Genomic DNA, 18,442 nt, shown 5'->3' on the forward strand with positions numbered 1-18,442 from the left:
AAACTTTTCAATTGCGCAATGAACAGAAATTTATGTTAACGACAATAATAAAATGGTAAAACATCTCCAGAAGCTCTCAACTGACCATTAGATCAGAAGCCAGATGCAGAAGGAAGTTTTGGTAGACAAGGCAAGCATTATGCTGAGATTCCTCACTTTAAATCTTTAGCCACCGGTGGCTAGGATCTTACACCCGTATTCTAAGACGTTTCCTCGAAAATTCCTGAACCTTATCTCAATCGAGGTTACCTTGAGAATTAATTCAAGGAATCCTCGAAAATGGTATTCTTAGTTAAAGTGTGAGCTATTCTGGAGGATCCTCATTGAGGATTCTTGAAAAATATCTTCGTGATATTCATATGGAGTACCGTACAAGTATTGCAGGAACCGTATGAAACTCATTTTTAACAAACGAAATAATATTAGAATAAAGTAATCAGAGTGTAACACTGTTTACAAAGTTAATAACTTTCCTCGAGTCTTCCGACGTACCTTGGATTTGACAGGTGATTCCTTTCCAAGAGAAAGGAAAAGCGTTCAGTGACGTTGAGTGGAGGAGATGTTTTTCAACTAAGAATACAGATTACCTTCCGTGAGGTGGCGTTGAGTCGAGGAACTTTCGAAAAAAATCTTAGAATACAGGTGTTAGCCACGCCGTCTGAGGGCGATTTATTTTTATTATATTTCTAAATGCAAATATTTTTGAAGAAAAAATAAATCAGTGATAAAACAAGACCTTACTACTATTATTATAACCGATCAAACATAACTTTGTCAACCAGTTTCTAGTGAACTAATTGACTTTAGGTAATTGTAACACTTTTAGTGTTAGTGTAGTTTGGTAACCTCTTATAAGATTCGTTTTCAATTGACCGACACAAACTAAATAACCGAAAATGGCTATTATAGAATACGTTATATTTGAAAAGGAACAAGCTTATGATACCTGAGTTTTATTAATTTCGTTTTTATTCCTATATGATTAAAACGTATTTTTCCATTGTTCGGATAGGTAAAATGGTTTAATATTTATACACACATATTTTAAATAGGAAGACTGGATGAAATGCACCTACTGGAAAGCACTTGGACAAACCCGGAAACAGGCATGGCGAAACTATAAAGATTCTTGATTTTATTTAAGATACTTAAAAAGAGCACCACAATTTCTATATTAAAACAGCTATTACTTTACTTCAATCTAATAAGGATTACGTATTCAATTTAATGCACGATTAAACAGAAATGTACCTAAACAATATCCAAAACATTTTCAGGAAATCCAAATACAATGTACCATTTGGCAGTTTGTGTATAAAATTGAAATTAATCAATTATTCCAATTCGTAAAATACCAAACATGCTATTAAACAATGCGAATTTCAGACGGATATAATAATTCATACATTGTTACAAAGTAAAATGAGCCATCCAAATACAATTAACATTTCACATTTCGATTTGTGATATGTATTAAATAAAAATATTCAACTGCAAGTGCTTCCGCAAAATTGTGACCAAAGCGAACACACTCGAAAACTGAAAACTGGATATTATGTTGGACCTTGTTGACATATAAGTGAATATCTTTAAAACTTTTTAATACGTTTTATCTCTAATTCTATTACGTTTGTTATATTGTCCCTTGTATAATCCACATAATATTTTCTAAACACAACAAATACATTTTTTGTCACTGGCTCACTATTATAAAGTCCTATGCTAATTTAAATTTTATTGCAAAAATAAAATTTTAAAATTGGATGTCCGTATAAATTAAAAAAGACAATAATTCATAGTCCTCCCATAATTTATTTGTCGGGAAATTATTCACTGAATAACAACTAGAATCATGTGATACATACAATTCAATTCGTACATCAAATATAACACAGAACTTTGAAATGGTGAACCAGGGGATTTTGGTCTCTACATAATATGTTATTAAGATCTTTAAAATATTCTTTATCCGAGAATATTTTATTTTGGTGCGCGATGATATTGTGTAGAAATAAGTCAATCAAAAACTTTACGATTCCCGGCGGCGATATGCCGTCAGACTCAGCGAATAGAAAGGCCAGATTAATCTAACAAAGTATAGCAAAGCCGCTGTTAATCGCATATCCTTTTTCAAGTTAGGATAAAAAGTACTTTAAAGTAGGAAACGCGACACGTCTATACTCGGTATTACTTATCCACGAGCGACGTCTACAGCTTGTCACCAAGCCTGCTATCGACTACATTGGTTGAATAAATATATAAAGTACATCGCACTTACCAAACAGAGTATACACGATTCCGAATGCAATATACATTGCACAGATTACGCTAATGATTGGATCGTAGTTGTAATCAATCGACGTGCAGAAAGACCCCTCGATGTGGGGTCCGTTGTACTTGTACGTCATGTTCGGCGGGCTCCGTGTCACCTGCGGCACTAACTGACCCGCGGAAGACATTTTTCCTTTACGGCCAATTCAAATTATCATTTGACTAGTTCATTGGGGAGTTCTGAAAAAAACAAACTTGTAAATCGTCTCGCAGATGTTTCAAATCTATTCAAAATGAAGCCGGTTAACAATATATCTATCTCCGTGTTTCTCTTGGTGGATTTGGAATGTCTTCTTTCCATTTTGTTATTTGTATATTTTTTATCACAACTCAAACCGGACCTAAATTTTCACAAAATTCGGAGGGTAGATGATGTCTTCGTCATAAAGTGATCAATTTAGAATTTATAGATCTAACAAGCCTGCAATCAAGCTTTTTATGCACAGTCCGGGATTCAACAGATAGACCTACAAAGCCTGACCTACTTTTAGCTCCGCACAAAATATCGAAACAATATAATTTTCAAAGCTAAACACAATCAAGAAATGGTATTTTTAGACACATAGTCACAATTAGCCCACTGCACTACTACGGAAATAACAAATCCAAAGAATATATTTTACCGGACACAAAACACGTCTGAAAATGACCGCCACTGACGAAGACTGGCACTATTAACGCGGTTATCCGGTTTACGGGTGGCTCCACTTCCACGAATGGCGTGCTAGAGTGATTTTTTATTTTAATCCCTTAATAATAAATATACAAATACAGCAATACTCAATAATGACACTTATAAAGCATACTTTATTTAATGACTATATAAATATCATTAACTATTTGATTTCGTGTCGCAGAGGGCAATTAACCAGCTGTGTAGGCTCTAATCAACAAAGTCTGCTTGAAAATTCTCGAGACCAGAAATCTGGCCTTAGCAGATATGGGAATGAAGTCGAAAACTCGAGAGTTCGAGAAATCCATTAAAATGCCCCAAGAGTTAAAGAAACATGCATAATGTGTCACAGAAGGCTTCATCAGCTGTTGCCGTCATTATTATAATACTTATAGTAAGTAGTTACTACTTACTTATATTTACTGTGATTATAAGTAACTATATCTATATCTATAACTATATATATATATATATCTATATACTATGTTTTATTATATTTCAATGTAGTTTTGTATATTAAAGTAACTTAATTAGTTATGAAGAAACTAATGAATTAATTTAACAGTGAACGTTATATTGATTTATTTTTGGTTGACTTAGTTATGTTAGTTTTTGTTTATTTATTTATAAGGCTCTTTAGTAACAATTAGAGCAAGTGCGTTGTATATGAACCAGCATAAGAATATTCTGAAATCTCCGAACTTTTAACTTAAATCATCTTTTTTAACCTAATCAAATCTATAGTTATTTAGCATCATACAAGATAAGTACATAAAATTCCTGAATAAAATTAGTCTTAAAAATTTATTTTGTTGGAAAAATTTTTTTTTTTAGATATTTGAAAAACTAAAATATGGGCCGCATAATTTGCAAATAAAGATTATCGCGAAATTAATTAAAAAAAAAAAAAAAAAAAAAACAAATATTGTGTGAAATTCGATCACTCAATTACAATCACTACTTCTTTCCTAGTTTAACGCCATTTTACCTTGATTAATATTTATTGAAGATGATCTGATACAGTATAGCTAAAAAAATAAATCGCGCGATGACCTAATCTTAAAATGATCCTCGTGAATATGTGCCTGAGCGTCTTCGTGGCAAGGGGTTGTCAGGCCGTGGAGAAGAGGTTTATAATCCGGTGATCATACTCGATACGAAACACGTTCTTTACGAAATAACGGTGGTCCATATTAAAAAACCTAAACAATATGCGGTGCATTTACTCTAATTATTATATAATTCACTTTTGATACCGGCTTTGCCCGCGTGGCAGTCTTTCCAATATTAAAGTCTAGTTTTATATTTTCCCGGGATAAACGTAGCTTATAGCACTCAACAGTAATATAGCTTCCTAATAAATCAAAATAGGTCTAGTAGTTACTGAGATTAGCGCATTCAAATAAACAAAAACTCAAAAGGATAGATTTACTATGAAGTTGGGTATAGTCTTATTTCATTTAGTTAAAATAAAATAAAAATAAATATTTCTTAATAGTAGGTTGAAAGGTATAAAACATGTAGCGCCGTGTGCTACTCCGGAAAAAGAAAAGTACGTATCTTATATCCTTACATATTATTAAACAGAATCGTCTACCGCGTCTATCTGTATAAACACGATAAACTCAAAAACTACTGACAGGATTTCTATGAAATTTGTTGTGGATATAATTTGAGACCGTGGGAACGACGTAGGCTACTTTTAATCTCGTGAAAATATGTCACGAGACTTTTATCCTTTATTTTACTTTATCCTGGGAAAACTTTCATACGGATGAAGCCACTAGCAAAAACTACCACAACCTAAATAACTTTTAGTCCTAATACCCACGAAACCAGAATTAAATCTTAGTAGGAGGCAAATATTAATATTAGGAACTTTGAGGGTGTGTGAACTGTTTGTGTATCTACCAACCCGCACTAGGCCAGCATGTTGGACTAAGGCCTAATCCCTCTCATATTAGAGATGGCCCGTGGTCAGCAGTAGGACAGTATATAAAACAGGGCTGATATATATGAGACAAATATCTTATCTATCGCGGCTACGAGCGGTGGGCGACAAGCGGCCCGGACAGCGGCAGCGGGTAAACTGATGAGTGATGGCACTAAGAAAGACTACCAGTTTTGCCGAGAATGGGAAAGATAGAATGGAATGATTTGAATACTTATTTACCAATGTCACAAACGCAATATGCGAAATCGTTTGATTTTAAAACAAATAGGTAATTTATACAAAGCTTTAGGCATGATCATGTCGAACCTTTACATTTTGTTTTACTGTCTACCTAAAAAAAATAATAATATTGTTACTTTCCTTTCCCTTTTTTCTCATTCCATCCAAACCAGGCGCTTCATTCATGTAGAATGTTTGCAGCGCTGATATACCACTTGAAGATATCGAATAAAAGCAGGCGGGATTATTGTGCAAATAATTGTATACTTAGATCTACAAATTATAACGTCTTTATTAGGGTGATACTAAGTTATTTACAGATTAAGAATTCTACGCGTAAATTGGGCACTTATAAACTCTTCCCAAGGCCAGTTTAATGCCACGTGAAATATACTGTTTAAGATATATTCTTTGCAAATGATTCATAATAGTTTTTATGGCCGAAAAACCACCATATGACAGCATATTTCTAAAAGTATGGCCAAAATTGTTCTGATTCATAAGCTGTGGTATGTAATCTGCTTTCCAGGAATCTCGATATACCTATAGTCTCCTTTATACGACCGTCATACTGTTCAAATCGCACCAGTTTGAACGGACCTTAATACTGGTATTTGTCCTAGGGCGAAATAAAATGTTGACTTTTAGTTAAACCATCGATGTTGAAACGAATCATAAAGAAAAAATCTCTGCAACAGGCCATTTTTTTTCCAAATAACACCTTAATACTTCAGTTTTAATTAAACAATGATATGAAAATAATAACAGGCATGCAATGTTTGATTTTGCATACTATTTAACACCACCACTAAAAACATTAAATTAGATTTTTTTATACTCGCACGGCGAAATGTCCTCACTGCAACTGATGGTAAGTGGAGTGGTGTCCAAACAATATCGAGTGACGAGAGATGATTATCCCTTGACAGTCGACACAATTATGCCGGCCTGTTGTACCCGGATATGCACAGGCTGATCCCAGAATGCGACACATTTACGTTGGTCAATATGGCGGGTTTTACGCAAGGATGTACGGTGGTCACTATCCGGGCGGATATAAAATATATCCAACCACCAGCAGAATACAACAGAATAATTTATTGGAACACAAAAGCACAATATATTTCAAGTCCTACAGAATTTATTTGTAACTCATTATAACTGGCGTTTAATCAAATTACGCATGTTATTGGCCCTAATTAATATAATATTCATTCAAATAAATATTTGCTAGGTTACCATTGGGTAATGGCCAAAAAACAAACTATGAAATAACTATTTTGTATATTAATACAAAATAGTTATTTCATAGTTTGTTTTTTTAGCACTGTATAATAGTGGCAAAGAGTCCACATAATCCGATTCCTGCCGGCTTCCCTTTATGTAGAATCGAATTATCATCAGAAGGATTTGCAGACCGCATTTATGCATATACAAGTAGGTATGATGTGTCGGGTTGCCTTGCCAGAATTGAAATTTTCGCCATTTATTATATATTGCATGATGTGCACGTATTAAAATCAGATAAATTGAATAATTTTAGTTCTCTTACATTTTAAAATCTTTTTGACATACACAAATATAAATACATAATATATTTTGCTGATAATATTGCACATAATTTCAATTGTCAGCCTCTGTGATGTTTGTGTGTGCATGTATGTGTCTTGTAAGAAATAGGCAATGTCTGAAATGAGGAAATTCAAACTAAAAGCTACCTGAAGGTTTAAAACACAACATCCCTGATAATAGCCTACCAAGATGCACACAAGTATAACAACTGTTTTCCATTTATATTCTTTAAAAGTAGCATATCCATTAATTTTCCACCAAAGAATAAGCTACTATAATAAAAGTACTTAAATTTTGAAATTAAAGAAATACAGAATTAAAAGTAGATAAGTTCAACAGCATGTTTGAGTTGTATTGTGTTTTATTAAAATCCCCACTTCACAAAATGTATTTTGTATCACATGGAAAATAAGGATATTTTCGCAAGTTTATGAGAAAAACATTTTTATTCGATGTCTTGAAATCTAAGTAACTTCTAAAAACAGTTATTTTTATATAACTAAGCACACACAGTAAACATTCTAGAGCACAGTATCTTATTATTTCAGATTTTTAATCAATACTTTATACTCGCTTTTATTCGTGTCTTTGCCCACATAAAAAAGCATTCTTGGATAATAGCCCCACTTTATATTTTCCCGGGATAAAAAGTGGCCTATGTCCGTCCCTAAGTCTCAAACTATCTCCTTACCAATTTTCATCACTATCTGTTGGGTAGTTTTTAAGTTCAGTTCAGACAGGCAGTTAGATGCAGTGGGGGACTTTGTTTTACAATATATTGGCTATTTCTCACGGCTTCACTCGCATGAAGTAGTTTTCGACAATAAAGGTACTGCTACATATTTTCCTGGGATAGAAAGAAAACTTTAAACTTCCCAGGGTCTTAAACTATCTCCATACCAAATTTCATACAAATCCGTTCAGTAAATTTTGAGAAAATTAACATACAGTCAGAAAAGGGGACTTGGTTTTATATATTATATTTATAGATTTCTTAGAACTATATAATTTATAGCTTTATATAATAGTATAGCTTAGGAACCATAAGATAGAGACATTATAATATAATTCAATATCAATGCAATAAGTCTTTATTGTATTTTACTTTATTGTAACAGGATAACCTTCTTAAGAATATTGTTTGAAAATATTTAAATTGTTGGACAACATATTACCAAATTACTCACAGGGTGGCTATTGACACACTATCCTCACAGATCATATAGTATAATGTTACCTATGAAATGTTATCCCTGAACTGATTAACATCCGTTGGGGGGATATAGATCATTGCTGTTATTATTCATGGGGGAAGTAGTGTAAATAGGTCAGCTATCTAAGTATTATAAAACATTTTGATATGGGCAAATCATCTATAGCCTGTTTCACAAGTTTCAAGTAAATTATACTTGATAGTTGTTGTATTAAACAGGCAATGTATATAGTTCTTATTTCATTACTATTTATTTAGGAGTACAGATTAAAGTGTCTTCTGTATCTGATTGGATTATATGTTGCTCATACAATTACATGACAAGTATTGTTACTCAGAATAATCTATGAAAATCATTATTGAATTACAACTATTCATTTATTCATATACTATGTGCTTAGGGCTCTTTTTAACCGACTTCAAAAAAAAGGAGGAGGTTATCAATTCGATGTGAATTTTTATCTATAAAGTTAGAAAAAATTTATATTGACACTTTTATGTGTTGTATTTTTTTTTAAATAAAACCCAAACAGTGGGTCTGTATATCTATTTTTATATAATCATAATATATAACTTTATGTATAAAGCAGGTTTTATGTGGTAATACAATATTTATGCAAATCTGTTATCACATAATTGAGCGGGTGTGACTGGTTTAAGCTAAAACAGATTCTTTTATAACAGTTTTGTTAAAAGATTTGTTTGCATGTAAAGAATTGGAAAGGGTTGTTGCAAAAGGAAAGAAATTACAACTCAATGTTCTAACAAAGAGTGAAGGCGAATAGAGGAATTCGATTTTATTTAACAGGAAGGAATTTGAGATAAAATTTGTTGTTTGATTTTAAATCTATAAATTAAATGGGTTCTTTTAAAATATTTTATGTTGCAATGACAATAAAATACTATGCGATTAACTTATTTAAATACAGCATGTGTTAATTTTCTACACAATCCAATGTAAACAATACTATATTCAATACGCTACTAAAAGTATGGCTGAGTTCATAAAATAATATTGAAAATAATCGGACTTCGAAGAGCAGCACACTTTCACCGAGTCTTAACAAAAAATCTGGTTCAATAACAAATCGGAAAAAAATACCCGAGCGAATACTCGCGATCTAGTTGTGATAAATGCAAACAGTTTAGACAGGATCATATACAAAATGCACATAACTAACACTCACCATTCCTACGTCATGAGTCGATTTCACATTGTAAATTTATTATTTCCGTAGCACTATCGCGAATAAAATCTTGAAGATCAATGTCCGACTTCAAGTTTCTATAATAAGCACATTATATATTAGTAAATACACCCGAGAGCAAACACTTTACATTTAAAACTACGCAAGTAAAAGAAAAATATAACAAAGGTTTTCCTCTACGACTTTTCTCTTCGACATTGAATTTTTTTTAAGAATAGGGTTGGGTACAGTTTGTACCTACCGCTGCAAACTTTATCGATGTCAGACGGTTATTCAAGAAACAATACAAAATATTAAAATCTACGCAAAAAGGAAAAAATAAGCATTTTTATATAATAATAAAAACATAGAATTTGAATAATATTTTGAATAGATTGTCAAAATGTCATAATTCATCAGACAAAATTACGGTACAACTCTAACACAAATTGTACCGCGGTACCGCGGACATCGATATTCGATAATAAAACATTGTAGTACGTACGTAGGGAATGTATTTACGTTCCAAACTTTTATATTTTGTGACTGTGTTTGTCCCGAGACCTGTTTACTCAGTGCACATGGCCTAAAATGTTTTGGGCAGTCATTCCGCAGCTATAATTCATACAGCACAAACCTGCCTTCGCGAAAGTTATTTGCCTCGAGTCGCCGCGTCAGCCAAACACAATGAAAGTAACAGTGACTACTCTCAACGATGAAATATTTGTTTTGGACGTCTCAGAAGACCTGGAACTGGAGAATTTTAAAGCATTTTGTGAAATAGAATCAGGTTTCCCTGCAAAAGATATCACATTGAATTTCAATGGCAAGCCTCTTCTGGGAGACAAAAAGTCGCTCAAGGAACTTGGTGTCCACGATGGAGACGTCCTGGTATTGATTCACATGCTACACTCGGCCTCTAACCTCAATGTGACTGACGCTAATCAAGGTAAATATATCAAAATAAATTTTGTTTTCACCAGTGTTCTAAAAACGCATTGTCATGCCTTGTCATTCGTGACAATGGATGGCATTTTGTCAAATTACGTACTGGCGCTAAAATTTCGAATATTTTTAGAAAAATATAAATGTTATGGCATTTGGTGACTAACCACAAAATCAAATTAGTTTTTGTTGTGAAAACAAAGGTTTTATATAAAACATAAAAGGAAGTTTCCCCTTGCAGCTTTGCCAACCGGCTTAGCAAATCTTGATTTCAGTAGCATTCAAGTTCCATCAAGAGCTGGTCCGTCAATGGCCACAAAAAATACACCAGTTGAAGAAGATCCACGTATCATCAGGGAAATGTTCTTAGCAAATCCTGATCAACTTGCATTACTTAAACAGAATAATCCCAGATTAGCAGAAGCTCTTCTTAGTGGCAACCTCGGTATGTGCTCATGAATATTTGCTATGAATATTTTTGCAATTTGAATATTTTTTATGTCGTATGGTGTTATGATTTAAATTGGCTAAATTTCATAGATACATTTGCTGGTGTTCTCCACGAACAATTGTTAGCAAGGACTGAGCGTCAACAACAAAGAATAAGGTAAAACATATCACATTTCCATCAACCCTTTAACTTGCATATTGTATAAGTTAAATATTTTTTCAGGATGATGAATTCTGATCCCTTTGACACGGAGGCCCAAAGAATGATTGCAGAAGAAATTAGACAGAAAAATATTGAAGCCAACATGGAGGCAGCCATGGAGTATAATCCGGAGACATTTGGAACTGTTGTTATGCTCTACATTAACTGTCATGTCAATGGGTAATAATAATCTCATATATTACCATGTATTTTGCAGGTCTTGTTTACACTTTTATGCTTTATAATGTAATGTTACTATATTATTACCAGATTTCCTGTCAAGGCGTTTATAGACTCTGGAGCCCAAACAACAATTATGTCAGCTGCTTGTGCTGAGAGGTGCAACATTATGCGATTGGTTGATACTAGGTAAGTTCAAATTTGGTTCCTATGATGATTATCAGTACCATAATATAATAAGCATTCATCAACTATTATTTGGTAATCAACATATCATCAGATAGTACAATAGCTGTATAAACATTAAATACTATTTCTTTATAGATGAGAGTTAAAATTCTATATTTATTTTGAATTTTATGCAACAATACCAATTTGGCTGCTGTCATCACTTACGCGTTCATTATGCAAGCGGTATATAACATTCCATAAGATCTTACTACATTTATTTAGTGTATTTCATTTCGCGCAAAAACGCTACCACCACTTTGGGGAGAGTGGAACAATTATGTTGATTTCACCAGTCTTACGGCCCCATATCAGCACTTGGAGTATATCTTCATCCAAATGAATGTTGAAACAAGTACAGTAACATGGTATATATTATGGATTTAATAGTGAATTTAAAAAAAATATTTGTTTCATCAATTATTTTTTGTAAGGTGAAAAACATTTCTAAAATTTCAATCACATCAGCAAAGCAAAGAGAGTGTTATGTTCTTGCATCGCAACATGACATTGATATTAAAATAACTCAGGCTAATAGAATACCAAATGTTTTCACGTTGTATTGGAATTTAATTCTATTTTTACCATACTTATTAAAATGTATTAGGCTATTTATGATTGTCTCCAGGCAGATGACTAACTTAGTGATATTAAAGTGTTCTCCTGTTATCTTGAAAAAAACATTACCTTAAAAACACCTGAAATAACCTTAAAATAAACATGGAAATTATTAGACCAAAACATACATTGTTGATTGTTCTAATGCTGTGAAATAAATGTTGGATTGTGACAATATTTTGAATGTTTTGTAGATGGGCGGGAATTGCTAAAGGCGTAGGTGTACAAAGAATTATTGGCCGCATCCACATGGTTCAGATGAGAATTGAAAAGGATTTCCTTACTACATCTTTCTCTGTGCTCGAAGAACAGCCAATGGATATGTTATTGGGACTGGATATGCTTAAGAGACATCAGGTATGTGTAGCTATTTATAAATTTTGTTATTAAAATCTATATTTGTTACAATATAAATTCAGTCTTGTATATTTCAATTAACTATCGAGAAATTAAAACCCTGATATAATCTGAAAATTCATTTAATTTTAATGACTCGAATTTAAAGTAGTACTGATTTTAGAAGGCGGAATGATTTTATTGCTTAAAAATTATATTAAGATTGTATCTAAGGGCCCACTTAGACTGAATAATTATGGCTAAAAAAGTTTTATGTTTTAAACATGCTAAAAGTTATATGGTTTGAACAAGCGAAATAGCGAGGTAATTCTCGCCTGACAAATATTCAATAAAATTACATAAATTTATTGCTAGCAATAATTGCTCTGTCTAGATGAGGCTTTACTTAAATTATATATCATGTGAGTTAATTACAATTTTCCTCATATTTGATATGTAACATTTAATATAAAGATACCTCAATATACAGATTTGTTAACAAACGAGACTATCTGACTTTATAATTTTAAGTTTGATTTAAAACTGCATTTAAGAATAGCGTTAATTTATCAGTATGTAGTATGATTATCAAATATCAGCTAAAAATTGGTTTGGCCTGTTGTCATATCGAAATCAATAATTATTGAAATTATTTATATTTTTATATTTAAAGTAATGTGAAAACATACTTTTTGCATTGCTGTTGTTTTCTGCAAATACTATAAGCAATAAACAAAACCATTGTAATAGAAGTGCAATTCAATCACTAAGTACCTTTAAAAGGAATTATTTACCCTTTGTACCCACAGTCCAACTATTGACATTTAATGATTGCTTCCCAACTGATATTCAGTGTAATTGTACTGAATTGGTTCTGTGTAACCTTAGTATACTTAATTGACGAAAGATGTTTTAACTTTTGTGTTTTTAGGATATATTTATAATTAGTTATCAATAACTTTATTTTCATTTCGACATTTTGATTCTCAGTGTTTTGGCCAAAGATTTTTTTTTTATGAATAAACTATTATAGATGTTACAAACTTGTTACCTATATCAATATATTCACTTGCAATTATATGTTATATCTAATAGTGCAATATCGACCTTAAACGCAACGTACTACGGATTGGCACTACGGGCACGGAGACCCAGTTCTTGCCTGAGGCCGATCTGCCGGAGTGCGCTCGACTCTCGGGCATCTCCGAAGATGACATCATCAATCAGTCCGTTAAAGAAAGCGAGGAACGGCAAATGAAGGAAGCTATTGAAAAATCTAAGCAAGGTGGGCGCGACAAAAAGAACTGACAAATGAATGCAAAATGGAATAAAATGTATTGATAATAATGTTTATTTAAATGAAACGAGTTAAAAATCGTAAAGTCAATAAAACAATAAAAATTGTAAAGCTGAATGTTTTTAAGTTTTTTGTACAGATGCTCGCGTGTGCCGGCACGCTGCGTGTGAATTAATTATGTGCATGTTTGTTTGGAAAGTAGGCTCGTTGATTGGAAAGTCGGCGTAATGCGGGCTTATCGCGTAATGAGACCGATAAACGAATTGTACTTATCATTTTGTACGAATTCGTACATTTTGAAGATGATTAGCATCAATGACAAGATCGATGTAGTTGGTAACTATGACCGCAATATTTATAGAACAGTATTTAAATCAATTATGGTAATGGACTCAATAAATTATACTTGACCGACAATGTCCACTGTCAGTCCCACATGCTCTGTTACGTTTCATAAAAACGCACCCACTTATAAATCATTAATTTATAATTTCAAGTAATACCATTTGTCAGGTAACAATAGCAGTCGATATAGTACAGCTCATGCACTTTGAAGTCAGTACCAATTAGCTAAGCCGAGCACATGTAACTTAAAATTTCATATTTTTTGTATTAGAATGTCAGCGTATTTTTATAATGGATTTTATACTTTTATAAAATTATTTCGCATCACTAATCATGGTTAGTTTAATATAATTTAACCATTCATCCTTAATGTTTTATTTTGATAATTAGATAATTGTAGTAAAGTTAATTGTAAATACGATTACATAAAGTACATTTAATACGTCATTGTTAATTTTAGGAGACAGCAGTCCCGGTACCTCGAGCAAGCCAGCTGACAAACCCCAGGTGCCTTCCAGCGCGCAACCCATGACAGGCCCACAAAGGATCAGTAAGTATTAAATAATCTATTAGTATTTTAACGGCAATAAAAAATCTGTACTTATTCCTCGTTTTTTGCCTAGAATTATATATACTCATGTTCACAGAGCAGTGCCTATTTTAAGATAGTTCCTTTGTTATTGTATCCAACTTTACTTTAATATGTTCAAATAATTGTTTTTCTATAGCTTTTGTTTTGTAATTTAGTTGTGCCAAATAACAAGTTTTAGGGGCGAATTCTTGACTAAACCATTCCTTGCATTTAAACCACATAGATTCAAATACAATTTAAACCTTGTTTTGATTTGGAGTTATGATAGAAGCTAAATTAACATTGCAATATAAAATAAATGTTTAAAATTAAAATCCCTTTCTTTGTCTCCCGTATACACAATTTGTGTTGTTGTGGTTTGTTTTCGACGTTGGACAACGCAGCTGTCCCATTTGGCAAAGTTACAAAACTCATTGTAAATAATAAATAAAAATACTTATGTACATTTGTCACAACACGTTCGGCGCCGAATAAAAATAATGCTCTTTATACGTCGTGTATTTAATTGTTTTGCTTTCACAAAGCAGTTTAAGCTTAACCCGTTAATACAGTAATTATACAGTTTTGCCTGGAAAAGTGTGTACGGGTGTTTTGAAAATGCCCATTTTATAGATTTCGATGTGCTCGTTCCGAATTTCAACTTTGGCACTGCGTATCTTGCCGCTCGCGCCGCCATATTAGAGGCATGGGCCTGACAGCAGTTTTTTGACAATATCTACTTTCCGAATCATTTTACGATAAAGACATTTGTATAAAAATGAAACCCGAAAAAGTTCCTATAATTTATGTATATATTTTTTCGTTAAATCAATTTTGGCGTACGAGCGCAGCAAATCATTATACAACTACGCCAACATGTGACATTTACGTTTAACTAAAAACATAATTTGTGTATTATAAGAAAAATAGAAAAACTATAATTAATAAATATTTTCCTATGTGTTGTGTCACTCGCCTTTGTGCGAAGTCACTCGGCCCCCTAAAGCTAAATGACTATATTTTGTGATAAGAAAACGATTGCAAATTCTTGATACTGTTTTCAAATTCACTTCACTTTCCAGATTTGAGCAACCCTGAGGAGAGTATCTTACCGTCGGATCGATTTGGAGAAACTGAAGTTGAGGAGATTGTTGCTCTTGGATACTCTCGGCGCCAGGTACTTACTGCTTCGCAACTACAAAACATTAAACTACAGAACATATATAATACACAACCCTATATCGTTTTAACTGCAAGTAAAATTGTGCGACAATCCTTAGCAGTTTAACTACAAATTAATTTCACTGTTGTTTCAGGCCATACTTGAACTGAGGCGTTACAACGGAGACAAGACCAAAGCGATCCTCGCTCTGGTCGCCAAGACCCTCAAGTTCTGATGTCGACCTGCGAAGCACCCTCGCCTCTCGTCTTAAATAGCCGCTGTAAGCGGACTAAACTTGTATTATAGTTAGTGTGACGACAAAATCTAAATCTGTTGTGTTTATGGCTCGCGCGACTTTTTCGCCCCACGGTTTTGATCTTGTCTTATCACACAATGATTGTCGTTACTTTTGCGATGCGAGGTTAATAACTAATTGAGTGTGTGCAGTTGGCGATCACCTGAATTAATAAATGTTTGTGGAACATGTTGCGTTGTTGGTTAGAAGTAGACAGAAGAATGACTGTATGCATTTGGATGGAATTTGTCACATAGATAGACTAAGCTCTCAATTAACGTATATGCTAGTTTTGTAATATTCCCGAAAAAATGCTCAGTGGGATTTTTATAAAGGGAAAGGACTTTCACACGGGCAAAACGTTGTTTAATAAAGTCTATATTCAATAACTTTTATTAATCCGAAGTTGACACTAACACCCAATACATTGACACGGTGAGATTGCGTCGAAAAAAGGCAATATCGCGCCTTCTTGAGTCTGTTGGAAGTTAAAGGTCAACTTAGTCGATTAAAGATTAGGGTAAACAACACTGAATGTAATAGGAATAATATAAGATTATGATATTTAGCATTGAAAAGTTTTCAATCATGTTGTGTCAGTTAATGTAACAGTAACTGATGTAAAATATATAAAGAACCAGCATTTCAAAACTAGACAAATATGCATTATATATGAAGTATATAGTTTATTATTGAATTTTGATGGCCAATGTTGAATAATTTTTATGTACTGCCCACAAATACCGGATCCAGACTGAGTATACGTACGTTAAAGATATTAAACATTTAACGAGCGCGTACACATCTCGCTACGCGGACTGTTTTAAATATGACTAAATGTCTGCATTTTATTGTAATAGTTTATAAGCATATCGTTTAGGATAGTAAGTACGAGCAAACAGGGGTGACCCGTGAACGCGGCGTCTAGTTATAAACAATACTAGCGTAGTTACACGACTTAGTAGTTTCTAGAATTTGTAGATAGCAACAATGTTTATTTCTAATGACTATTGTATCCTATAATGTTTGTTTCTTGATTGTCTGCTCCCAAACGATTATGTTTCGTCCACCAATGAATTTGCTACTTGATGCATAATTGAAAAAAATGTATTTCTTCCTACTATTTAATTAGGATTTTATTTATTTTGGTGTGAACATGTTACAACGACGGAAACACTAAGGAATCCAGGGAGCCAAAGTACTAAAAGGACTTAATAATGTATCAAGTAGGTGAATCATTATATTTTTGCCTAGTGGACTAGAGTGACTGCTCGATGTCACACTTCTGATTACTAAAACACGAATGGCACAAACTGTTAACGTTGTTATAATTCTTTTAATTAGGTTTCTTACTATTTTCCACAATGGTCTGTTGTTAATTGAATCACCTTTTAGAATTTCACTGTTGTAGTTAACCTTTTTACACATTGATAATATTCTTATTACTCCACACAAAGTAAATTTTCTTATGTTAAGGTTAGGTTAGCATGTTGGGTAAAAGGGAGCAGATGGGCTTAACTTTATACTAAGTAGTTATTTGTTAACTTCTTGCACTTCGATTTCTTATGTTTACGCGATTGTTAGACATTAAAATAAATTTATTTTACGGATTTTATCGCAGTTTTTTATATAATAATTTTTTGAAATGTAGGTAGATATGGTAACCTTGACTCTTCGGATGACCAACATCTCAGTCCGCCTCGTGACCAAGAAGGCTGCAAAGTCTACGAAAGATCGGAATGAAAGGAGAAAATTATTATATAATAAACCGCGGCAAAAGCTGTAAAATAGTTCTTGCACTTCGATAAGCGTTGCAATTAGGGTTGCCACCTATCGTGATCGCATTTTCTACATCAGTTTATTTCACTTTCAAATACTTTACCACACATTTCTTTATTTTGTTTTTAAAGTACATGTATAAGTAGGTTAACTAAAGCTTGCACACTCAGTGATCACACCAATACGATAGTTGAAGCGATGAATAGATGCAACAAAACATCATGCTATATTTTTATACTTTGTTAATGGGTTGTTATAACTACAGACATATATTTATTCACAGACAATTCGCACACGCACCATATGAATGTGTTGTACGCGCTAGCTTTATATAATCGCCTTACGTATTCATAAGTTAGCTATATATTTTTGGCAACCCTAGATGCTATATAAATGGGTTTTATATGTTAGGAATTAGCGAAATTGGGTTATTTTATTATAATATGATACATAGGCTTATAAGAGGAATTTAATATAAGCTCATAGAATCCAACACAGTAATGGAGTTGGAATATTTTTGTGCGTTTGGAATATGTACCTACTGTCTATTAATTGTAATAAAGCTTTCCTTCTATACGTTGAGCACGTATTTTATTAATATAAAGACAATAAAGTGGCCGATCTTGAACTTCAAGAAATATAAAATCTTATACAAAGATTATACACTATTTACATAATTTGTATAGTGACTAATAGTGATTATTTTGTCATTATTCTGTTGAATCAATATTAACATTGAATTGACATTTGACTTCATTTGTGTGGTCGACAGCTTCACTAGTCATAAAATTTTAATATCATTTATGTCACTATTAAACAAATTTCGTAATATTCTTAATCGCGCCATAATTGTTATAAAACCTATTTTTATACCAATAATGTGAT

General features: G+C 32.8%; 2 protein-coding genes across 5 annotated transcripts in view; one reads left to right on the forward strand and one right to left on the reverse strand.

Annotated features, from left to right (window-relative positions):
- The window catches only part of LOC115446051 (transmembrane protein 198), a 35,961-nt gene extending 26,603 nt beyond the window's left edge, over positions 1 to 9,358 (reverse strand). For 2 of the 3 annotated variants that reach the window (XM_037443925.1, XM_037443927.1), the window contains exons 1-2: positions 9,150 to 9,358; positions 2,279 to 2,511 (exon numbers count right to left, since the gene is read on the reverse strand). In XM_037443925.1, the coding sequence (XP_037299822.1) occupies positions 2,279 to 2,459 (181 nt within the window). In that variant the 5' untranslated portion in view covers positions 2,460 to 2,511; positions 9,150 to 9,358. Of the gene's footprint in view, positions 1 to 2,278; positions 2,512 to 2,954; positions 3,042 to 9,149 lie in introns of those variants that run through there. The other variant, XM_037443926.1, reaches the window with a different exon arrangement.
- A 224-nt stretch (positions 9,359 to 9,582) lies between these two features.
- LOC115453053 (protein DDI1 homolog 2) lies at positions 9,583 to 18,139 on the forward strand. Of its 2 annotated transcripts, none has more exons than XM_030181691.2 (10): positions 9,583 to 10,098; positions 10,336 to 10,539; positions 10,671 to 10,701; positions 10,768 to 10,926; positions 11,017 to 11,115; positions 11,967 to 12,129; positions 13,204 to 13,393; positions 14,211 to 14,300; positions 15,404 to 15,498; positions 15,638 to 18,139. In XM_030181691.2, exons 1-10 carry the CDS (start codon positions 9,837 to 9,839, stop codon positions 15,716 to 15,718), a joined length of 1,374 nt encoding a protein of 457 aa, XP_030037551.1. In that variant the 5' UTR covers positions 9,583 to 9,836; the 3' UTR covers positions 15,719 to 18,139. The 2 variants fall into 2 exon arrangements, with proteins under 2 accessions (XP_030037551.1, XP_030037550.1); XM_030181690.2 differs by having other exon boundaries at positions 9,584 to 10,098; positions 10,635 to 10,701.
- Positions 18,140 to 18,442: the final 303 nt, after the last annotated feature.

The sequence above is a fragment of the Manduca sexta genome, chromosome 27 (genome assembly GCF_014839805.1).
Source record: "Manduca sexta isolate Smith_Timp_Sample1 chromosome 27, JHU_Msex_v1.0, whole genome shotgun sequence".
NCBI lineage: Eukaryota > Metazoa > Arthropoda > Insecta > Lepidoptera > Sphingidae > Manduca > Manduca sexta.